The 25,000-nt window shown below is 44.2% G+C and overlaps 2 protein-coding genes and 1 pseudogene across 4 annotated transcripts in view; 2 read left to right on the top strand and 1 right to left on the bottom strand.

Moving 5' to 3' along the window:
- The window catches only part of ankfn1a (ankyrin repeat and fibronectin type III domain containing 1a), a 110,522-nt gene that overhangs the window by 45,751 nt on the left and 39,771 nt on the right, over positions 1 to 25,000 (top strand). The window contains exons 8-9 of one of the 2 annotated variants that reach the window (XM_085467172.1): positions 4,454 to 4,649; positions 9,462 to 9,672. In XM_085467172.1, the coding sequence (XP_085323298.1) occupies positions 4,454 to 4,649; positions 9,462 to 9,672 (407 nt within the window). Of the gene's footprint in view, positions 1 to 4,450; positions 4,650 to 9,461; positions 9,673 to 25,000 lie in introns of both variants that reach the window. The other variant, XM_085467171.1, reaches the window with a different exon arrangement.
- LOC146704106 (uncharacterized) lies at positions 14,349 to 16,642 on the top strand. Its single transcript, XM_085467285.1, has 2 exons — positions 14,349 to 15,375; positions 15,889 to 16,642. The coding sequence occupies exons 1-2, from the start codon at positions 14,630 to 14,632 to the stop codon at positions 16,640 to 16,642; spliced, it is 1,500 nt and encodes a 499-aa protein (XP_085323411.1). The 5' UTR covers positions 14,349 to 14,629.
- LOC146704105 (uncharacterized) overlaps positions 16,594 to 25,000 on the bottom strand; it is an 8,874-nt pseudogene continuing 467 nt past the window's right edge. Inside the window, exons 2-10 of the transcript XR_014922065.1 lie at positions 23,796 to 24,008; positions 23,417 to 23,552; positions 22,724 to 23,217; positions 22,233 to 22,543; positions 22,014 to 22,121; positions 18,594 to 18,685; positions 18,059 to 18,231; positions 17,663 to 17,877; positions 16,594 to 17,371 (exon numbers count right to left, since the gene is read on the bottom strand). The product of XR_014922065.1 is annotated as an uncharacterized LOC146704105 (transcript). The remainder of the gene's footprint in view (positions 17,372 to 17,662; positions 17,878 to 18,058; positions 18,232 to 18,593; positions 18,686 to 22,013; positions 22,122 to 22,232; positions 22,544 to 22,723; positions 23,218 to 23,416; positions 23,553 to 23,795; positions 24,009 to 25,000) is intronic.

The raw sequence follows: 25,000 nt of genomic DNA, 5'->3' as shown, positions 1-25,000 counted from the left end.
GCTAATTCAGCTGCACATCCATTCTTAACCCCAAAGGAGGTTTGTTTCTTCTCCTGGTGTTGAAGCAGCTCCATGTCACACTACGCTGTCACTCGCTCTGTTAGTAATACATAACTAAAGTGAGTCTCCCCCCTACAGGGGGTACGAAGGGGGAGACCAGAACGGGCTGTAAATGTGTGAGTCTGCTTTAGTGAGAAATGGTACCAGACCGAGCTGTCCACAGGAGAGCATGGTGACACTGGGTTTGTTAGGATGGGCGCTTGTTTGTATCATCTGCTCCTGAATGATTTCTGTGCTTCCCACATCCTGATGAAAGTTGTTGCTCTAAATGCCGCCACACTGAATCGTGTTAAATACGTGATGTTTGCCTCTGCTTTCCCCACAGTTTAGCGTTCAGCTCTTCATGTTTTAGAGGTTTGAAAATTAGATGTATTTTTTAATCCAGTCTCCCTTCCTTTGTGTTCGAGGCTGCAGGATTAAATCATGAGTCATTTTGCTAACAGCAGGTTTTTATGGCGAATTCATTAGCGGACTGATTACCTGCTATTCTAAACGACCGTCCTCGCCATCCTGCGAGCAAATTAAGCTCTGGTTTCAGACACAGAGCCGCCGAAGCCCATTTTCCCTCTGATGTGATGATTGTGACACACACGGTGCGGAGTAAGTGAGCCAATCAGCCACAGCGTGGCGGCTCAGCGAGGTCTTACTGGACTGAGGCCACGATGGTTGGGCAAAGCGGCAGCTTTCATTGGGTACCAGCCGGGGGCGCCTCGCTGCAGGTGTGAAGAAGAAGAGTCAGGCGAGAAAAGAGAAAAGCTTGTGACGAGGCGACGCTGAGCTTAAATATGCATCAAACGGCGGACAGAGCGAGCTGACGTCACAGAATCATTATGATGATAACGACTGGAAAAGTGTTACAGCAAACATCTGGAGCAGCTGGAGGCGTCACATCATGCAGCTCTGTCAGACTCATGCACATGGGCTGAGTGGGGGTGTTACTTTCTGCTTCATCTTTTACATCATTTACTATCCAGCCACTTCATTAGGTACACCTGCTCAAACAATAATCAGCCAATCACAAGGCAGCATCAGTCTCTGAATCAGGGACTCTGAACACAGCACAACTGGGATTTTCCCACCAACCACCTCTGAGTCTACAAAGAAAAGTTCCAGGGAGCAGCAGCACGGTCAGAGGTCTCTCCTGTCGGTGAGAACAGGAAGCTGAGCCTACGATTCACACAGACTCACAAACCCGGACACCGGAAGGTGGAGAAACACTTCCTGGTCCGATGAGCATCGGCTGGTGGACATTGGTGGCACGGGTCCATCCTGCCCGTGTCAGCGGTTGCTGCTGACCAGGTCCGTCGACCACAGTGTCTCCAGCAGGAGCTCATCTCTGCTTTATGGAGACGAGTCCACTGCCCTCAGACGGCCTCCACAGTCACGGGTCCAACAGCTCTGGGAGGTGGAGGAACGGGACTGTCCTCATGGATGCAGCTGACAAATCTGCAGCTGATGTCGCGATGATGTGATGTAACCATGGACCAAAAGGAATGTTTCCAGTACTGTGTTGAATCTGTGAGTTAAAGCAGCTCTGAATGTTTCCTGTTTAAAAAATGTTGTTGTTGTTTTGCGTGCAGAGAGCAAAGTGATGCAAAAGAAAAAAAGGCAAAAGCACAAACAGGTAAACGCCGAGTTTCTGGGCCTGAGCGGAGCCTGCTGCTCAACCCTGACAGGACTCAACGTGCTTCTCTTTTCCATTCAGGCTGAGCAGCGAGAGCAGCTTTTTCTTCTTTAGTTCCCTGCAGGAGCCGTTTGACAGTCTCCTCGTTTCAGTGACATGTTGAACTTATCCCGGCGTAATGCGGAGAGCGAGCGAGGGCCGGAGGCGACGGGAAGCCGTTTAGCTGCCTGATCAAAAACTGAATGGATTTTTTTGACAATGCGACGGCTGAAGGGGTTTCAAGCAGAGCAGGACCACTGACAGGTTGAAACTTTATACATGCTGCAGCCTTTTATAAAGGCTGAATATTCATTATCTTTAATCAAGTTTGACTCTTTATGCTTCCTGACCAGCTCCACGACAAGCTCACACCAGCTCCTCCTGGCTCATTTGTGGGAAATATAATTTGACAGTTTTCTGGTCAAAGATGGAGATTCGAGTAACAGACAGTTATTTTAATGAATTGAATCATGTTTGAGACTTAATGGAAGAGTCTGTGGATTATTTTCACCTGAGATAAACAAACGTGTTTATTGCCTCAAAGGAGCTTGCAAAGAAAAGCGTTTGGACTTCTTTAAGTTGCTTGAAGACGTTTCACCTCATCCGAGAAGCTTCTTCAGTTCTAAGGTCAAATGGTGGAGAGTCCCAGATATAAACCTAGTGGGAGTTTCCCCCCACAGAGGGACAAAAGGACCCCCTGATTATCCTCTAATCACCTGAGCCAAGGTGTGAAACTGGGTGTGGGTCCCAATCAGCCAGAGTTTCGGGTGTGTTCATTGTGAAACCTGGCCCCACCTTATCATGTGATTTCCTGAGGTCAGATGGCCCAGGATGTGAGTGGGTGTTAAGGCGTCTGGGAAGGGATCTCAAAACTGGATTATAGATGGCAGACAGTTGGTGTCGTAAACCCCGCCTCTGTTCAAAGATGGTCGCTCACAGTGGACATAGATGCTTCTTTCACTCCTCTTTCAAACCATCTGTCCTCTCTGTCCAAAATGTGAACATTGGCATCCTCGAAAGAGTGACCTTTGACCTTTAGATGCAGATGGACTGCTGAGTCTTGTCCTGTGGAGGTGGCTCTTCTGTGTTGTGCCATGCGCTTGTGAAGTGGCTGTTTGGTCTCTCCAATGTAGAGGTCTGAGCATTCCTCGCTGCACTGTACAGCATACACCACATTGTTAAGTCTGTGTTTTGGCGTTTTGTCTTTCGGGTGAACCAGTTTCTGTCTGAGCGTGTTGCTGGGTCTGAAATACACTGGGATGTCATGCTTGGAGAAAACTCTCCTGAGTGTCTCTGATACACCGGCTACATAGGGGATGACAATGTTGTTGCGTCTGTCCTTCTTTTCCTCCCTCGCTGGTGTCTGATCTTCTTTTCTCTGCCTCTTTGCTAACTTTGAGAACGCCCATTTAGGATAGCCGCACGTTTTGAGTGCTTCCTTTACATGTGTGTGTTCCTTCTTTTCCCCTTCAGGCTTAGAGGCAACATGTTCTGCCCGGTGGTGTAGGGTCCTGATTACTCCAGGTTTGTGTTCCAGAGGGTGATGGGAGTTGAACAGGAGGTACTGGTCCGTGTGTGTGGGCTTCCGGTAAACTTCAATGTTGAGGTTGCCGTTCTCTTCAATGTGCACAGCGCAGTCCAGGAAAGGCAAACAGTTGTCCTTTGTGTCTTCCCTGGTGAACTTGATGTTTTTATCCACAGCGTTAATGTGCGCAGTGAACTGGTTCACCCGAAAGACAAAACGCCAAAACACAAACTTAACAATGTGGTGTATGCTGTACAGTGCAGCGAGGAATGCCCAGACCTCTACATTGGAGAGACCAAACAGCCACTTCACAAGCGCATGGCACAACACAGAAGAGCCACCTCCACAGGACAAGACTCAGCAGTCCATCTGCATCTTAAGGATAAAGGACACTCTTTGAGGATGCCAATGTTCACATTTTGGACAGAGAGGACAGATGGTTTGAAAGAGGAGTGAAAGAAGCATCTATGTCCACTGTGAGCGACCATCTTTGAACAGAGGCGGGGTTTACGACACCAACTCTCTGCCATCTATAATCCAGTTTTGAGATCCTTCCCAGACGCCTTAACGCCCACTCACATCCTGGGCCATCTGACCTCAGGAATTCGCATGATAAGGTGGGGCCAGGTTTCACAATGAACACACCCGAAACTCTGGCTGATTGGGACCCACACCCAGTTTCACACCTTGGCTCAGGCGATTAGAGGATCATCAGGGGTCCTTTTGTCCCTCTGTGGGGGGAAACTCCCACTAGGTTTATATCTGGGACTCTCCACCATTTGACCTTAGAACTGAAGAAGCTTCTCGGATGAGAGGTGAAACGTCTTCAAGTAACTTAAAGAAGTCCAGACGCTTTTCTTTGCAAGCTCGTTTGACTACGATGACCTGGATGACTGAGAACCTTCACAGACATGTTTATTGCCTCGACTCGTGCTGTAAAACTGTGGACGTCCTCAGAGGTTCTGATTGGTGGTTTTGGCAGCTGCTTTAGGATCTAGTCTGTCAGCATTACTGATGTAAAGGATCCTCCAGCGACTGTGATGGTAACGGGTCCAGAGTAAGCAGTGGTTGCTCAGCATAACTCTGGTTCTATGAGGATGCCAAAGCTGTAATTAACATTTGATGACACATGTGATCCCTGTTTGTCTGTATCCGATGCTTTATCCCAACAGCTAACGTCGATCTTTGCATTTCCATCCCAGCAGACGCCTCCCGGGTGTTATGACGCAGCAGATGCAGAACCTACAGTTGTCCCAGACCAGGAAGTGCCCCGGCGGGCCGGCCTCCCCCAATGCCGCCAAGCGCCTCTACAGGAACCTGTCGGAGAAGCTGCGAGGAAGCACCTCCTCCTTCGAAGATGCCTACTTCTTTGGCAAGACGGATCGGCTCCGTAAAGCCTCGGTGAGTTCAGGCGCGCCTCGGTCACTGCATCACTTTACTTAGTTAACACGGCAGGTTTGTTTTAACTGCAGCACAGACGCTGGACATGAATCCTGCGGGGTTTGAACACAAAGAGCCGCACGAGGCCGATGTTACTCTGACAGTTCATCGCTCAAAAATCCATTTAAGCTAATGGTAAATGGTAAATGGCCTGTATTTGTATAGTGCTTTACACAGTCATCCACACATTCACACACTGGTGATGGCAGCTACATTGTAGCTACAGCCACCCTGGGGCGCACTGACTAATGCGTCCTCTTAGTCAGCCTCCAGCTTTAATTTGTGTCCTAATTAGCAGAAACTCATCCAGTCTTCATCAATGCAGCAAACAGGAAGTCTCTTTACGTCTTGGGATGAGTGTGAAAGTCAGCAGTGAAACTATCCTGTCACCGCATGGCTGAGTCTGTTTGCAGACGTGCTTTACGCTCACACAGCAAACAAGCTTCACATTTCAGCAGCTGGAAACTGTTTTCTGAATAAAAACACTAACATACGGCACAAAAACATGAATAAAGGTGTTTTAATCATCATTAATGTGTTCAGTTTTATTTACATAGCACCGAATTACAGGTAGCACAGGTGTCACAGCGCTGTTACGCTACAGTAACACAGAGAGCGTGCAGGCACTGATGTTCAGGTATTCGCTCAGATCGAGTCTTTAAAAAACTCCTGTATCCTGATCATGAAGCTGTGATAAACTCTCCACATGTTCATGTGATGCTTTTTTCTTGTGCTAATTTTGCCGTGGCGATGGCTGGCCTGACGGGGGAAACCCCGTCTCTGACAGAAGGATCGAGAAACGCGCTTCGCTAATTCTGTTACCGGCGATGTCGTCAGAGCCTCTGCTCTCGACTGTCGCGTCTTTCATCTGATCTCAGACCAGCATCGTAAAGACAGACTGTTCGTCACTCCACGGCTGCAGAGTTCGGTGAACTGAGAACGTGGAGTTACGTGCCTCACTCGAGGACACTGTGGACGCCGTCTTTGGTTTGTAGCAACACGCCATCTTTTCTCAGGCTCGTCTCTGTCTGCTGCCATCGTCGCCGCCTTCCTGCTGCCCTGCGAAACATTTGGTTGCGGCGACTCATCATGTGTGACAAGTGTTACATGTCATGTTGCACGCGCACTCTCTCTGCCACCCTGCTGACATTTACAAACCAGCCACAGCAGCAGACATGAAACAAAGAGGCAGACGGGGGAGGAAACAAAAGCCTCCAAGCACAGCGAGTACGAGTCGATCTGCAGAACTCTGCTCACGTTTAGGCTCACAGTCCAAATCTCCACCATCCGTGTTCATTCTGCAGGAGCCCAAACTCACAAAGACCTGCAGCAGATGGAGGGAGACAAATCCACAAAACACACACCAGGGTAAGGTTCTCCAAAACAAAGATAATAACCAACCCCAACAAAGTCCAAAAACCATCCAATGGGAGTCCAGTGTCCACAGAACAGCTGTGGCGAGTTCTCAAGGACGTCCCAAATCTGAGCTGTAAATTAGTATCAGCTGAACCAGTCGAGATAGTAAACCATACCAAACAAGTTCAAACCCATCTCTGGTGTAAACACAACACCAGGTTCAGAGTAACAAGTAGAAACAAACAAAACCGTCTGAATCCAGGATGACGGAAGCTCGTTCCCAAACTGCTGTGCAAGGGCTGCACCTGAAACTGTCTTTAGTTCTTAGAAGTTGAACCTCTGCTGCAGATTGTTCAGAGTCGTTCGGCAGCAGGAAAGCAAACCTCCAGGACTACATGAGACACTTTCAGTCCACACAACAAGTGTTTCACGATCGTGATCTAGTTTAAAACCACAACCATTGATCTTAATCCTAAAGACACCGACACGGACTGAAAAACTGTGACTGGTCCACCAGGCGAGTGTCCAGGAAACACATCCAAACCCAGTCACAGGTGACTGAATCCAGTCAAAGAGAGGTGGAAACATCACTAACAGAACTGAAGTGAGCCCAAACCGACACTGGTGATGTCGCCACTTCAAAACCTCAAAGCTGTTTCTAAATCCAGAAGCCTGATCCAACTTTGAACCAGGGCCCACATCGCGTCTGATGGTCTGCAGCTCCACCTGCACCACCCGGCTCTGTGTTCTGTTAAAGGCTTTGTGGTTTCAGGAGGCATATCTCAGCGCGGCGCCGCCCTCAGCAATAACAGCCACGCAGCGGCCTGCATGATGTTTCTCTGTTCACACGCTTTGTGATAAACCTGAAAGCAGCGGCCACGCTGTGGATGGTCGCTGCCGCCCTCTGTCAGCCTGACAAAGAACAAAAAGTTTCCGCTCGCTGCCGTCACGTCGACAGAGACAAGCGAAGGAGGAGCCGTTTCCAGCCTGAGCAGAGAAACACTTTGTTCCCGTTTCATCAGCTTCCTCCTCGCTGCTTCTTTACTCTGTGAGGAGGAAACATTCAAAAAGTCGTTTCCAACACTCGGGTTTGACATGTGGTCTCTCTCTCATTCAGGTTAAACTGAAACATCGAGAAACGTAGTGCAAATACACTGAATACAACTTTGGTTATGCCACAATTATAAATAGATTACTGTGTAATTACAATACATTAGTGTAACTATCGTATAATTAGTGTAATATAAAGTGTAGTGATAATAAATGAAAAACACATAAACATCTTAGTACAGAGTTGTAATAAATAATTATAGTGTAATTATAAATATTGTATTTACATTATTTGTAATTAAATACAGTGAAATATTCTGTTTATATAAATATTATTATTACATTTTTATAATTACATTGTGACGTTAATAAATTAGTTTAATACAGTTTATGAAGAATTAGTTTAACTTTAGTTAAACATGAGAGCATGAGGCTGGGTCTGTAATTACACTGCAGTATGATGAGTGTAATATGACGATGTGATTATAATATATGGCAAATACAGTATATTTATAATAATAATTACAGGAATGTTTAACTATAAAACCCATAAATAAGTAAAGTTTTAATATTCTGGCGTGATTGTTTTAAATTACAGTGCATTTATAAATGAACGGACTAATTAATCATTAGTTACAGTCATTCATGTTACATTATATTACAGTATTTTTTATGTCTACCAGTCTTATAATGAAATAAAGTGTGATTACTGTTGAGTACAAAGTATAAAGTACAAGTATGTAAAATTCTGAAGTATTTAAAGTAAAGTTTGAAGTTTGGTCAGTAAAGAAACATTTTTCCCTGAATAATAAAATTCTTCTTTTGCTGTTTACAAAAGATTAAATTAAAATAATAACAAAATAATCCAGTTCAGTGTGACTAAGTATGATAATAATACATGATAACTGCTCTATTTTAGTTTCTGCTGGTCAGTTTTTGACAGCTCGTCAGAATCCAGACTTTTCATTGCTGGTTGAATCCTGTCACCGATGGCAGATCTCAGGTCGCCACGGTTTCACTCGCTGTTTGTGAGCTCAGTGAGAACAGGCGGCTCGTTTCAGAGACGCTGAGCCGACGCTCGAGCGAGTCAGCAGACTACGTCCACACGTACCCGGGTATTTTAGAAAACGCAGATTTTTCTATGCGTTTGCACCTTCTGTCCACACGTAAACGGCGTTTTCGGTCACTGAAAACGGAGATTTCTAAAAACGCCTGCCAGGGTGGATATTTTCGAAAACTCTGTTTTTGCATTTACGTGTGGACGAGGAAAACTCAGCGTCAAAGGTGTGCGCTTTTTTTGACGTCACAGTGTGCGCCACGTTATTGTTTCGGTGAAATGAATTTCTACAATACTGTTACTGTTAATTCTACTCTCTGCAGTGTTTAAATGCTCACATATACACACAGTTACTGTCCCTCCACACATACGACTCGGTTCTGCTTCTGTGCCCCAGCTTTGTTTACTTTTTCCCACCGAGGCTTCTAGACTTCTGATTGGCCAACATTTCTACACGGTTAGGAATATATCGCCACCTGTTGCTTTGGCATGTTCCTAGCAGCATTTTCCTTCATTTCTGCCTTTACGTGTGGACGGGATTATTTTTGAAAATGAAAACGGAGATTTTCCGTTTTCAAAAATACCCGTGTACGTGTGGACGCAGCCTCAGAATCAGCAGATTAAAGAGTGAAAGTGACTCAAATCATCTCATCTCCACGTCAGCAAAAAGGTCGTTTTCAGCTGCTTCCTCTTTGAATAAAGTGTCATGTGACCTGAGTTCACCGACAGACTCACAGTCACACACACACAGTGTCTCGGCACAAACGTGGAGAGATCAGGAATCCTGAGGACGGCTCGTCTCACTGACGAAACTCCTGCACGCCTGTTCCCATGGTAACCACATGATCGTGCACACATGTCATACGTGTCCGTTTCACGCGGTGATGTCCCCGCGGCGCCTGAAAGGATGCTGCACGTGAGGTCTGAGGGGGATGAAGCAGCGCGGTGGGAGACGTACAGATGATCCGAGCAGCGGCGTTTTTTAAACTCGTGACACGTGGAAACTGAGAAATGTTATCTGTTCTTTAAAGATGTCAAACAGCTGCTGGAACATCTGGCGGCTGCTTAATGACATGATTGGTGTAAAGCGAGCGCCCAGAGAGCTCGGTGTTTCAGACACTATGGGCTCATGAACCATCAGGAAGCTCCGACTGTGGATCAGGAAACGCTGCCGTTCGATGGTTGTTGTTTAGCTTCCTGTTGTTTTGCTTGTTTTGGCTCCAGGTTTGTATGATCTTCACCTTTGGTTTGTGTCATAAAGTCACGTGACCACGTGTCCAGACTGGTAAAATGCTGGTTCTCACTTTCAGACGATGCAGGGCAGCGACTGCATCTTCGAGGCGGTGGAGCAGCAGGACCTGGACGCCGTGCAGATCCTTCTGTACCAGTGTTCGGCCGAGGAGCTGGACCTGAACACTCCCAACAGCCAGGGCCTGACGCCGCTCGACATCGCCATCATGACCAACAACACGCCCATCGCCAAGCTGCTGCTGAAAGCCGGCGGCAAGGAGAGCCCGCACTGTGAGTACGCCACATCAGGCAGGTTCGGCCCTGAAGCCAGACCGCAGCACACACAGCGTCCAAGTGTTGGTCTTTAAACGTGTCAGACTTCATGTTGTAAATCTGTGTCACAACCACCTGAAACGAAATCCGTCCCGCCGGGCCGTCACTTCGAAAGGTTGAAAGCGTGTCGAGTGCTGTGCTTCATCTGTGCGAGCACTCCAAGCGACGAGGCCAATTACAGCTCCACGAGCCGGGAGACTCCTCGGTCTTACCTCCGCGTCTTTATCAGCTGTCACGTCTGATGGAGTGTGCCCGCTTGACCTTTCAGTCTGACAGAAACCTCATTTACAGGCGAGCCGTCGTCCCGTCAACGCGGCTTGTCAGGAGGTCGCTCGGGTCAGATGTGGGCGTTTTGGGTTTTCGTGGCGTGCGACGCAGAAAACAGACGTTTGTGCCACTAAAAGAGTCGAGACCTGAAGCACGTCCTCCTGCAGCGGCGTTCACTCAACAACTCAGACGTGAAAAAGCCAACAGAGGCTTTCAGAAGACTGACGGAGTGTCGGTCGGCTCTTCCTGGTGAAACACTTCCAGAAACTCTTCACATAAAGAAATCGTTTATGCATAAACAGAAAGTACCAAAGAAACGGCTCCATCGTGCTGCTGATCGTTGTTACTGTTAGCAGCCTGTGGCCCCATCAGTAATCACTGCTAATTGGTTAATAACTGATTTGTAAACCAGCTGCTGGCAGATGTGTCGTTGGGTTGTTCTGTGGTTCAGAGCGCCGGGATCAGCGATTAAGCTTTAATTAAACCACAGCGACCTTTAGCAGCGCGCTACATAAAACATGATCGTTGCAGCTCTCAGGAGCTGCGGGTCGACAACAACCTGCAGGTCTGAAGAACAGCCCAGCTCTGTATGAGGTGCCGTAAGGGACATTATTACTGAAACGCTCTCACACACAACTGAAACGCTCTCTCACACACAACTGAAACGCTCTCACACACACTACTGAAATTTTACCTCTCACACACACTACTGAAACGCTCTCTCACACACACAACTGAAACGCTCTCACACACACTACTGAAACGCTCTCACACACACTACTGAAATGCTCTCACACACACTACTGAAACGCTCTCACACACACTACTGAAACGCTCTCACACACACTACTGAAACGCTCTCACACACACAACTGAAACGCTCTCACACACACTACTGAAACGCTCTCACACACACAACTGAAACGCTCTCACACACACTACTGAAACGCTCTCACACACACACTACTGAAACGCTCTCACACACACTACTGAAACGCTCTCACACACACACAACTGAAACGCTCTCACACACACAACTGAAACGCTCTCACACACACTACTGAAACGCTCTCACACACACACAACTGAAACGCTCTCACACACACAACTGAAACGCTCTCACACACACTACTGAAATTTTACCTCTCACACACACTACTGAAATTTTACCTCTCACACACACTACTGAAACGCTCTCACACACACTACTGAAATTTTACCTCTCATACACACTACTGAAATTTTACCTCTCACACACACTACTGAAATTTTACCTCTCACACACACTACTGAAACGCTCTCACACACACTACTGAAATTTTACCTCTCACACACACTACTGAAACGCTCTCACACACACTACTGAAACGCTCTCACACACACAACTGAAACGCTCTCACACACACAACTGAAACGCTCTCACACACACAACTGAAATTTTACCTCTCACACACACTACTGAAACGCTCTCACACACACTACTGAAACGCTCTCACACACACTACTGAAATTTTACCTCTCACACACACTACTGAAACGCTCTCACACACACTACTGAAACGCTCTCACACACACTACTGAAATTTTACCTCTCACACACACTACTGAAATTTTACCTCTCACACACACTACTGAAACGCTCTCACACACACAACTGAAACGCTCTCACACACACAACTGAAACGCTCTCACACACACTACTGAAACGCTCTCACACACACTACTGAAACGCTCTCACACACACAACTGAAACGCTCTCTCACACACTACTGAAACGCTCTCACACACACAACTGAAACGCTCTCACACACACAACTGAAACGCTCTCACACACACAACTGAAACGCTCTCACACACACAACTGAAACGCTCTCACACACACAACTGAAACGCTCTCACACACACTACTGAAACGCTCTCACACACACTACTGAAATTTTACCTCTCACACACACTACTGAAACGCTCTCACACACACTACTGAAACGCTCTCACACACACTACTGAAATTTTACCTCTCACACACACTACTGAAATTTTACCTCTCACACACACTACTGAAACGCTCTCACACACACTACTGAAATTTTACCTCTCATACACACTACTGAAATTTTACCTCTCACACACACTACTGAAATTTTACCTCTCACACACACTACTGAAACGCTCTCACACACACTACTGAAATTTTACCTCTCATACACACTACTGAAATTTTACCTCTCACACACACTACTGAAATTTTACCTCTCATACACACTACTGAAATTTTACCTCTCACACACACTACTGAAACGCTCTCACACACACTACTGAAATTTTACCTCTCACACACACTACTGAAATTTTACCTCTCACACACACTACTGAAATTTTACCTCTCACACACACTACTGAAACGCTCTCACACACACTACTGAAATTTTACCTCTCATACACACTACTGAAATTTTACCTCTCACACACACTACTGAAATTTTACCTCTCACACACACTACTGAAACGCTCTCACACACACTACTGAAATTTTACCTCTCATACACACTACTGAAATTTTACCTCTCACACACACTACTGAAATTTTACCTCTCACACACACTACTGAAACGCTCTCACACACACTACTGAAACGCTCTCACACACACTACTGAAACGCTCTCACACACACTGCTGAAACGCTCTCACACACACAACTGAAACGCTCTCACACACACAACTGAAATTTTACCTCTCACACACACTACTGAAACGCTCTCACACACACTACTGAAATTTTACCTCTCACACACACTACTGAAACGCTCTCACACACACTACTGAAACGCTCTCACACACACTACTGAAATTTTACCTCTCACACACACTACTGAAATTTTACCTCTCACACACACAACTGAAACGCTCTCACACACACAACTGAAACGCTCTCACACACACAACTGAAACGCTCTCACACACACAACTGAAACGCTCTCACACACACTACTGAAACGCTCTCACACACACAACTGAAACGCTCTCACACACACAACTGAAACGCTCTCACACACACAACTGAAACGCTCTCACACACACTACTGAAACGCTCTCACACACACAACTGAAACGCTCTCACACACACAACTGAAACGCTCTCACACACACTACTGAAACGCTCTCACACACACTACTGAAACGCTCTCACACACACTACTGAAATTTTACCTCTCACACACACTACTGAAATGCTCTCACACACACTACTGAAACGCTCTCACACACACAACTGAAACGCTCTCACACACACTACTGAAACGCTCTCACACACACTACTGAAATTTTAGCTCTCACACACACTACTGAAATTTTAGCTCTCACACACACTACTGAAATTTTACCTCTCACACACACTACTGAAACGCTCTCACACACACTACTGAAACGCTCTCACACACACTACTGAAACGCTCTCACACACACTACTGAAACGCTCTCACACACACTACTGAAACGCTCTCACACACACTACTGAAACGCTCTCACACACACAACTGAAACGCTCTCACACACACTACTGAAATTTTACCTCTCACACACACTACTGAAACGCTCTCACACACACTACTGAAATTTTACCTCTCACACACACTACTGAAACGCTCTCACACACACTACTGAAATGCTCGCACACACACTACTGAAACGCTCTCACACACACTACTGAAACGCTCTCACACACACTACTGAAACGCTCTCACACACACTACTGAAACGCTCTCACACACACTACTGAAATTTTACCTCTCACACACACTACTGAAATTTTACCTCTCACACACACTACTGAAACGCTCTCACACACACTACTGAAACGCTCTCACACACACTACTGAAATTTTACCTCTCACACACACTACTGAAATTTTACCTCTCACACACACTACTGAAACGCTCTCACACACACTACTGAAACGCTCTCACACACACTACTGAAACGCTCTCACACACACTACTGAAACGCTCTCACACACACTACTGAAACGCTCTCACACACACTACTGAAATGCTCTCACACACACTACTGAAACGCTCTCACACACACTACTGAAATTTTAGCTCTCACACACACTACTGAAATGCTCTCACACACACTACTGAAACGCTCTCACACACACTACTGAAACGCTCTCACACACACTACTGAAATTTTAGCTCTCACACACACTACTGAAATTTTAGCTCTCACACACACTACTGAAACGCTCTCACACACACTACTGAAACGCTCTCACACACACACAACTGAAATGCTCTCACACACACTACTGAAACGCTCTCACACACACTACTGAAACGCTCTCACACACACTACTGAAACGCTCTCACACACACTAATGAAAACCAAGAGGATTTCAATTGAACAGGAAGGCATTTTAGCTGCACAGGAAGGTGAGGAAAAACAAATAACACATTAATGCACAGCTAACACCGCGGTGACATCTACAACAGTCTGTTAGAGGTATAATTGAAAAATCTTTTGCCTTCATCAGTGACTATCCAAACATTGTTGTAGGATAGCAGCCTATTGCAACAAGTCGGGGCATCCTGGCTATGCTAGCTGCCCGTATAATCTGGAAAGACTGTGTCTGACAGTACCTCATCTACAATGAAATTACATCAGATCCTTGTCATTTTTTACATACTTTCTTTGTTTTTTGAGGTGAGAACCAATGAAGAAGATGTTGAAAGATTTTTTACTTGTGCTCTCCAATGTATTGGGGCGCTCCAAAATGAAAATTCGGACAATATCAGACAAGAGCGGCTTTATAGAGAGCTAGATGATCATACACGAACTCTATCAGAATTTCTTGCTGCTGTATCTCGATATGATCCCAATAATAGGGTTGCCTCCAACCTACTACAATCCTTGTATAGATGCTTTTGCAGCTTGCTACATGAATATGATGCTAGACAGAGATCTGCTTATGTGACCCACAGATTGTTACCCCCAACCACCTTGAGTGGTCATCCAGGTCGGCCACGATACACTATATCTGCTGAACAGATTTCTCACTTTGTTTCCATTGGTATGATATGGCAGAGAATTGCATCATGCTTTGGAATAAGTCGAAGAACCCTGTACAGACACAGACAAACTTTGGGAGTTGAGCCATTAAGCTATGTGGATATTTCAAATCAAGAACTGAATGGCCTTGTGACGGATATCCTACAGAACACTCCAAATGCAGGGGAAGTATACATTCTTGGAAGTCTGAGATCTCGTGGCTTAAGAGTTCAACGTTGGAGGGTCAGACAAAGTCTACAGGAAGTGGATCCTATTGGACGTGCATTTAGACGTCGTCATGCGATAAGGCGAAGGATCTATAGTGTTCAGGCCCCCAACCACTTATGGTAAGTTCACTGGTTTGAAACAAATGATCAGGCCTTGTGTTTAAAAGTATTAACACAATACATCAAAATTAATGGTCCTTCATTCAAAACATTACTGAAGTTAATCTATATGATCAGCATAAGATAATAATAATAAAAAAATAACAATAACCAAAAAAACTGAAATTGATATAAGTATGTTAAATATTTGGGGGATTCATAGTACATCAATTTAGATGTTGTCTAATGTATATACTGTTGAGTTGTTTAATCCTTTATTTCACATCACAATTTTAATCTCTAACATCAATTGTGCCAGGTAAACGTAGTGTGGAAAAAGACATTTTATGCCACTGTGTGTATGTGTGTGCACGTGTGTGTGTGTGTGTGTGAGAGAGAGAGGTGTGCTGTTGTTGAAGTAAATGTACAAAATGAAACCTCTAGTTTTTGTTTAAGTACAGAGTCAGGAATTCACTACTAAATAATATGAACAAACATATGGAACTGTAGTAATGCTTTCTGATCTCTCAACAGGCATTTTGACGGCAACCACAAGTTGATTAGATGGCGCTTGGTCCTGCATGGCTGTGTTGATGGCTTCAGCCGAACTATCATATACTTACGTTGCTTATCCAATAACAGAGCCTCAAGTGTCTTGTCATTATTTTTGGAAGGAATACAAAACTTTGGTTTGCCCTTAAGGGTCAGGTGTGATCATGGTATGGAAAATATACAGGTTGCTCGTTTTATGTTACAGAGAAGAGGAGTAGGCAGTGTTATTACAGGTGTTTCAGTACATAACCAAAGAATTGAAAGACTGTGGGCAGAACTCAACAGAGTTGTATCAAGACACTTTATAAATATCTTTAACTTTATGGAAGAACAGGGTATGTTGGATTCACTGAATGAGCTACATCTTTTTTGTCTGCATTATGTTTATTTGCCAAGGATTGAAAGAGCATTAACAGAATTTGTCAATCAGTGGAACAACCATGGTCTCTCTACACAAGGAGGACAGACCCCTCTTCAGCTGTGGCATACAGGTGTCACAAACAATGTGGGAATCCTGTCGTTTATAAATGACATTTTTCATGTTGATAACTATTATGGCGTTGATGAAGAAGGGCCATTACCAGAACTTCAAACAAACAATAATGTCAATATTCCAGCTATTGACATCAACATAAATGAGACTGCAATGAACATAATTCAACAAGTGAATCCATTAGAAAATGATGGAAATCATGGAATAGATGTGCTTTCTTCACTTTTACACCTTCTACATTAAATAAAATATTTTGCAAAAAATAAAAAAAAGATATATAAAAAAAACATTTCAGAAAACATATGTGATCGAAACTAACATATTGAAACCATTTTCTTTAAAATGATAAAATGACAGCTCTGTTGTCAAACAGAAACTGACACAGGCAGAAGAATAAACAGACACAAAGACAACCAAATCAAAAACCGATGGACATACACATGAAATGAGTAAAGTGACACAAATTTTGTATATTCAAACTCAACAATCTAAATTAACTTCTGACGTGCTGTTAAACAATTGGTATCTACCTGTATGAATCCTGAAGAACAATCACTTCTTGTCAAATTGATGTCTTAAAACATCAATTTGACTGAGGCAGGTAAATTTGGAAATATTAAAACCTTAACAAGTTAATACTCAATACTCACTTTGAATCAAAAGAGAGACCAATACAAAAGAGAAACACGCAAACTCCTCCAGCATAATGTGTTCATACCCTGCCAAAGCCGTAAGTGTTACCTAATGCAAAATCAAACTTCTCCTTGAACAGCTGGTATGAAACATGCAGTGGCAGCCTAATGCAGTTAACACACGTGTTGGCAAGAGGGAAAATTGGTGTAGAAGAGAAGTCACCGTCTCCTCTATGAATGAACTCAATCGAGGGTGCTGGGGAAAAGCCAATAGGTGGCACCGCAGTTGCTCCAGTTGCAAAGGCCAATATCTTCTGTAATTTGGAAGGTCCTTCTTCTTCTGCATAAAACAGAGAAGGAAAAAAGTGTTAAAAGGTTATTTCATTTGGCCAACATAAATTGTCAGTGAGTACAAATCTAAAGCAAGAATCTTAATGACTGTTATTGCAATGACTATAGAGCATGCTTTTCATCTTTCAATAGTCTCAAAGAACTATGTAAAAATGTTACTACAACCAAGAGGGTAATGTGGTGTTATTGTTATACGAGTATGTTATTTAAAATAAAGATTTCAGAAAAGCTAACCTATAAATCGTTACATCTATTTATTGTGCACTAAAGTGACAATTACCTTCTGCATCTTGGAGATAGTCTCTCCAGAAGGTAACAACCATCTCCTCAGCAGCTCTTCTGTTGCTTCCTTCTGGAGATAGATGAATGTTGAAAAGATCATCCACCTGGTCAGCAGTCAGCATATGTGGCTCATAGCAGAACAGAGGGCGAAAACTGTCTGGATGCCTCCTCATTTTCTCGAGAACCCCAAGAGTTTTCAGACCTTCACAAAATCTGGATAAACAGCACAAAGAAATTTTATTCAATAATTCTGCAATTTCATGCTTCTAAGTTAATTGTATATTATCAATTTGGCACAATCAGTTATACTAGGTTATTAACTGGCCATTTTGATTAATAGGTAAGATTTTTATCACATTTTAATTAATCTGAAAAACACAGAATACCAAAATACCTTTGAAATGGACCTTGAACCCTGTGGATGACCTGAAACATGACAATATCATGTACCAGCAGATCCCTGTCTCTTAGTGAGCGCATAGGCCTCAGGCATCCTGCATTGGCCAAGTAATCAAGCAGAGGTTCTTTTGACTTTTCAAGGTCCTCAAGGGTTGTACTTTGAGATATCTAGCATCACAAAGAGCAGAGGAAGGGCTTGTTATGGAAGTTACTCAGTAGTCTTATAACCTATTAGAAGGAACCCAGCCACCAGTGGTCTACACAATCACAATATGCCCGCGCGTACATTGAAAGTCAAATGACTACACATATTTTTTTAATATGTTTACAATGTGCTTAAAAAAATGAGAAAATATACTCTTTCGTCTACCCTTATCTACTGAATCTTAGTTTAATATAGCAGCAAAATATAAAAACTTGGCATTCAGCAATGGCCAGACTGATCCGGATAAACATTCCCTGCAAAAGAAAACTGGAACACAAACTATTTTCAATTCACTATAAGATTTATAAAATAAATATATAGAGACCTTTCGGACTTTTTCAAAGAGTTCCAGGTCAGCTATGTCTTCCAGGGCTGGATTTGCTGAATTTCCAACCAGAAGGGAAAATTAAGAACATACTTAAGATGGCGGCGCGCACAGACGCAGCGGCCCGGAGCTCCTACACTTTTGCACTTTTGGTGGTACTGTGTATTATTTCACACAGTCTGGGGTTACTTCAATACAACAGAGATGATCTACTACAACTAAGCCGTGGAGATCTTCAACTAACATCCGAGTATCTCATCCCCCCGGAGATCGTTAAGCAACCCCCGGGGCTACCCGCAACAGCAAGCCGCAGGAGGAGATGTTGCGAGCGGAGGCAGAAGAGAGGCAGGCGGGGAGGCCTGTGGGCACGGCTAAAGACTAGTCCATTTAAACCACCACTCCCGATCATATTCCTCTCCAACGCCCGTTCAATCCGTTACAAACTGGATGAAATACGACTGCAGATCGCCACTCGACGGACTTTTAATAACTGTTCGTGCATGATTTTCACTGAAACCTGGCTGGACAGCGCCATTCCCGATGCGGCTATCGATCTAGCAGGCCGCACCGCCTATCGAGCCGACAGGTCTGCGGACTCGGGTAAGAAGACTGGCGGGGGGCTGTGCATCTATATTAACAACCTTTGGTGCACGAACGTCACGGTAACGGAAAAACTGTGCAGTACAGAGGTAGAACTGTTGGTGTTAAAGTGCCGTCCATTCTATCTCCCTCGGGAATTTTCTGCCGTTTACATCTGCGCTGTTTACATTCCACCAGATGCTAATGCTAAGCTAGCGTTAGCACAATTGAGCAGCAGCATCAATAACAGCCTGGTAGCACACCCGGACAGTGTCTTTATTGCGGCTGGGGATTTTAACCACGCGGACCTGAAATCTGTACTTCACAATTTCCACCGTAATGTGAAGTGTGCTACCAGAGGAGATAGAACGTTGGACCAGGTGTACACCAACATGGCGAATGCGTACAGAGCCCAGGCTTATCCCCACCTGGGTCTGTCAGACCATCTCTCCCTTCTGCTACACCCAATATACACACAAAAGATCAAGAGCACTGGGATTACAACCAAAACCGTGAGAACATGGCCGCAGGATGCTATTCCGATGCTTCAGGACTGTTTCCACTGCACAGACTGGGATGTATTCAAGGTGCAGGACACTGACAATCGTGTCGCATTGGACAGTTACACCTCCACTGTCTTGGACTACATCTGTTTCTGTGTGGACAATGTAACAACTTGGAAACGATTCCGTGTGTTCCCTAATAATCCACCCTGGATGACACACGGAGTTCAACAACTTATTCGAACAAGGAACAACGCTTTCAAATCCGGGGACCAGGAGGCATACAGTGCTGCCAGGGCCAACCTGAGAAGAGGCATCAAGACTGCCAAGCAGCAGCACAGGAGGCGTATCGAGGCCAGGTTTGAGAACAACACAAACCCAAGGCAGGTCTGGGAGGGCATCAGGGCTATCACGGACTACAAAAGAAGAACACCATCACCCTCAGCCGACAGTTCTACTCTGGCTGAGGATCTAAATCTCTTTTATGCCCGTTTTGATAGGGAGAACACCGACCCTGTCCTGTCCCCTCTCCCCTCAACCGACCCTGCTCCGGTCCTGAGCACTCATGAGCTGAGGCGTGTGTTCCGGAGCATTAACACCAGGAAGGCGGCCGGGCCGGATGGAGTGCTGGGCCGGGTGCTAAAAGACTGTGCTGCGGACCTGGCGGACGTCTTCACCTCTATATATAACACCTCGTTGTCCTGTTCACTGGTACCATCCTGTTTCAAAGCAGCAACCATCGTTCCCATCCCAAAACAGCCAAATGTCACATGTCTGAACGATTTCAGACCTGTGGCACTCACCCCCATTCCCGCCAAATGCCTGGAGAGACTGGTCATTAAACACATCAGAGCTGCTTTTCCACCATCCCTGGACTCGCACCAGTTTGCATACAGGGAGAACCGGTCAACCGAGGATGCGATTGCCACAGTGCTGCACACATTACTGAAGCACTTGGAACACAGGAACACCTATGCACGGCTCCTCTTTGTAGACTACAGCTCGGCTTTTAATACCATCCGGCCATACAAACTACGACCCAAACTCCACCAACTGGGACTTAACTCCTCTCTGTGCAACTGGATTGTGGACTTCCTCACTAACCGTAGACAGAGTGTCAGAGTGGGTAAGAACACCTCTTCCACCCTTGTGGTCAACACCGGTGCCCCTCAGGGGTGTGTTCTGAGCCCTCTGCTATACACTCTCTTCACCCATGACTGTATTTCCTCCTGCGCGTCCAATCTCATTGTTAAGTTTGCCGATGACACCACAGTGCTCGGACTTATATCCAACAATGATGAGACAAACTATAGGACAGAGGTGCAACAACTAGAGTCATGGTGCCACGACAATAACTTGGTCTTAAACACCAAAAAGACCAAGGAGATCATTGTAGATTTCCGGAAGAGGGGTCATAACAACCATCTGCCTCTCTTCATTGGCAGTGAGGCGGTGGAGAGGGTGAGCAGTTTTAAATTCTTGGGGGTAACTGTGACCGAGGACCTGTCCTGGGGCAACCATATCACCTCAGTTGCACGGAAGGCCCAACAGCGCCTCTACTACCTGAGGAGACTGCGGAGCGCACACATTCCCAGATCTCTGATGTTGAACTTCTACAACTGTGCCATCAGCAGCGTTCTGACGTATGGATTTCTAGTGTGGTTCCCCAGCTGCACCAAGGCCGATCAGCAAGCACTCCAGCGGGTGGTGAAGGAAGCTGGCAGAATTATTGGAACAAGTCTGCCAGAGATCAGTAATATCTTCCCCACTCGCTGTCTGAGGAGGGTGCACAGTATCCTGCGGGACCAACATCACCCTGCGCGCCACCTTTTCCATCTGCTGCCCTCAGGGAGAAGGTACAGGTCTATACAGGCCAGAACATCCAGACTGGCCAACAGCCTGTATCCACAGGCTGTGAGGCTCCTGAACTCTCTGCCCCCCTCTCACGGACAATAACCGTATCCAACTTCTTAATAGCAATGAACTGGTCTGCATTGGTGCATCATATCTTTATTCTCTTCCCCCTCCTGCCCCCCCCCCCCCCCTCTTTCTTAAATAGATAACTATCATATCTGATATCATATCTCACAGTACAATAATATTGAATGGGTTGCATTGTTGTATTTTGTCATGTTTCTCAGGTCTTTGTCTGAATTTCTACGAACATTATTGCTAAGGATTGTCTTATTGCATTGGAGTCACACTGGGTTAAATATGTACACTTGGGTTTTAAGGGGTATTTATTATTTTCTTCTTTTTTGGGGGTTGTATGGAAGCCCCAAACGCAATTTCATTGTTCTTGACAATGACAATAAATAAATAAATACTAAAAAAATACTAAAATACTAAAATACTGTTGGTGACAGAAAGTTAGGTGGTGGACCACCATGTACCAAGCTCACTGCAATGGCTCTCCCAGAGATGTAGTACCAGTCCCCTCTGAGAGCTGCAAAGCAACAGAATAAAAGGAAAAGCAAAATTGTCAGTAATGTTGCCTGTAAAAATAAATATCAGTTAAACAGTTCCCACTATTAATCTTAGAAAAATAGGTAATTACCAGTACTGTCAAGAGCCAAGTTCTTGCAGTTTTCTTTCCCCTCAAACATGGCTGACCTGGCAATGGTGTCCATCAATAGTCTCAAGAATTCCCTCCTTGGCCCACCTAAATCAACCCCTTCCTCATTTTTCCCCATATCATCTGAGAATTTCACACAGATCATCAAGTTGGGATCATAAGATAGCCTTTGAAAACCACGCAAGGCTCCCTCCCACACAGCAGAGCGATTTATATTAAATTTGCACTGCTGTTTTGTGCTAATTTTGCTTGATAGTTCCAGCAGTATCTCTTGAACAGGGACTTTTTCTGCACTAAAAAATAAAATAAAACAGAAAATAAAATATATCAGCCATGTAGTCATGTTACAGAATTTGAGAATATGTGTCACACTGATCATAGAGAGTTAAAGCTTTAAAGGTTTATATTGATTTGACAATTCTGGAAAGCTATAATCATGTCTCAAACTCAAATTCTGTATGTTTGTTACTCACATCTGATTCTCCAAGCTCGCAATTATAGCTTGATTTAAATCCTCATCATCTGAAGAATCGCCAGAAAGCGATGCCACGAGAGTTAAATATGAAGAATAATCTTCATCATTAACGCTCATGGCAGGGATGTCTTCACTTCTTGCATTGAAATCTCTGCTGTGACTGCTTGTGCTAGGTTTGTCATCACTTCTTGCCATGTAGCCTTCATCACAAATGCTGTTCCCATCACTTCCTTGCTTTGCCCGTTGCCTTTTACCAACACTCCTTCGAATACAGTTGGTCCCAGTATCATCTTCTTCATCACTGCTAGTGCCAGGGTTATCACCTTTAACATGACTTCTTAACCTTGTAGTGACTTGGCTGCTCATGTCTTGTTGGATTTTTGAACTATCAACTTCAAAACAATCATTGTCACTGTCCTTATCAGTTGCACAACTGCTTAATGCTGATTTGGAGCTGATGTGGGAAGGATCTTTGTCTTCATCTGATTCACTCTTCAACAGAAAAAGACCAAAAACATATATCAAAAGCAAGTAATTATAGCTTATCTTAAAAAGATTAAAATAAGAAATATCCATATTGATTGCTCCCAAACACTTGTTTTAAATAAATATATTCTATTTTGCTAGAAGCCCAATTGTTGACATGTTTTTTCCCAAATCATGATTACTTTTCATTCTTTTAGTAACTTACTAAAAGTGTCCTTGATGGCCTTACATAGAGGGCTTTGGTTTTAAAAACCTTTAGGATCAGCATCCCATTCAGCTCCTGACCAACTTGGAGCTTTGGAGACACCAGCTTATTGCCACAAGCCATTAGAAACTCGAGGCTACAAAAAATAAATAGGGACAACAGCAATTGCTAATTAGTTAAACATTTTAAGTATTAGTTAAATATTTTATTATATATTGTTCTGTTTGTGTGTATGCTTTTATGACTTAAATTCTACTGGTATAGTCATATGTTTTTATAATGATGAATAATATTTTAAACTTCTTTACTTTGGTATATTATCTTTAAGTACAAGTCATTACATGAATACACACAGTAACAATAAACAATAGTATTTTACCTGACATCCTCTGGAATGCGTTCACCAAAGCTTTCCTTGATGTGTTTCACGACAGTTTGGTTGTCCCAGGTCTTCTGGAATTCAAAAGCACTGAGGATGTGCCCATGTTTGTGTAACCATAATTTTGAACCTTGTTTGCACACTACTCCCCATGATGGAGTTGGAAGTAGTATAACATCTTTGTTGAAATGGTCATGCTGCTGGGCCATAGCTCTGAAATATAAATATTAGATACCATAAACAACAGCAAGTGATAACTAATAATACTGAGATGCAGACAGCAGAACACTATCCAAACCCCTACACAGAATGCTTTCATAGACAAAATTGTTGTAGTTAGGCAAACATAAGGGTTAATTTTATATACTTTTTTTTATACTTTTCCGAGAATACGCGCTTCTTTTGTGGTTCGGACTCCTTCTGACATTTCTTTGGAGGTGGAGGAAAACCAAAGTAATTGCTTAAAGGAGCGTCTTCGACATCTTTAAGAGTTCTAAACAAATGTCTGTCCTCCTCCAGAAAATCCTATGTACGCAAACACGCGTTGCAACTTCTTATCTTGTGCGTGTCTTTTATTTTGACAGCGAATGCGCACCTGCGGACCACTTATGTGCAGCCCTGGTTATTTAGCTCATCATTGCAGCCACAGAAATTATTTTGTCCATGAAACCATAAAGCTGCACTTTCTTTTTGCCTTATAGTCTGATTTGTCATAACTTTTCCGTTTTGTGGTAAGCTTTTCTTTGGCTGTCACTTCTTCACCCTTACCTGTCTTATTTGGCTCAGCAGAACTAAAATATAAATCCTGCTGCTTTTACACACGCACACACACACACACACATAACGCTCAGCGATTCTCTGCGCGATCAACCTCTCACATGTTTAAGCTGCAGGAGATTTCACTTGTCATGTTTGCATAGTAAGCTAACGATTAATAAGACGATGTCAGAGGAATTGGTGCACAAATTATCATCACTCACAGATCAGTGCTGTCGCTCTCTATACACAGTTGCATAACACATAATTGCAAAGTGAAAGCAAAAAACCAGCGCAAATTCAAACGCGATTTCAATATGTCACATATTGACAGTGGCTCACCGATGCCAATGACATAATTACCCAGCTACATTTCCGAAAGAATGCAAAAGCATTGACATATATTTTTCCTTCCTACGATAGCCCGACGGGCAGGGCAGAGATAGATT

The sequence above is a fragment of the Copadichromis virginalis genome, linkage group LG8, assembly GCF_057382275.1.
Source record: "Copadichromis virginalis isolate Kocher_CV1m ecotype Utaka linkage group LG8, C_Virginalis_male_GT1.1, whole genome shotgun sequence".
NCBI lineage: Eukaryota > Metazoa > Chordata > Actinopteri > Cichliformes > Cichlidae > Copadichromis > Copadichromis virginalis.
This window is presented reverse-complemented; position numbering and strand designations above follow the sequence as displayed.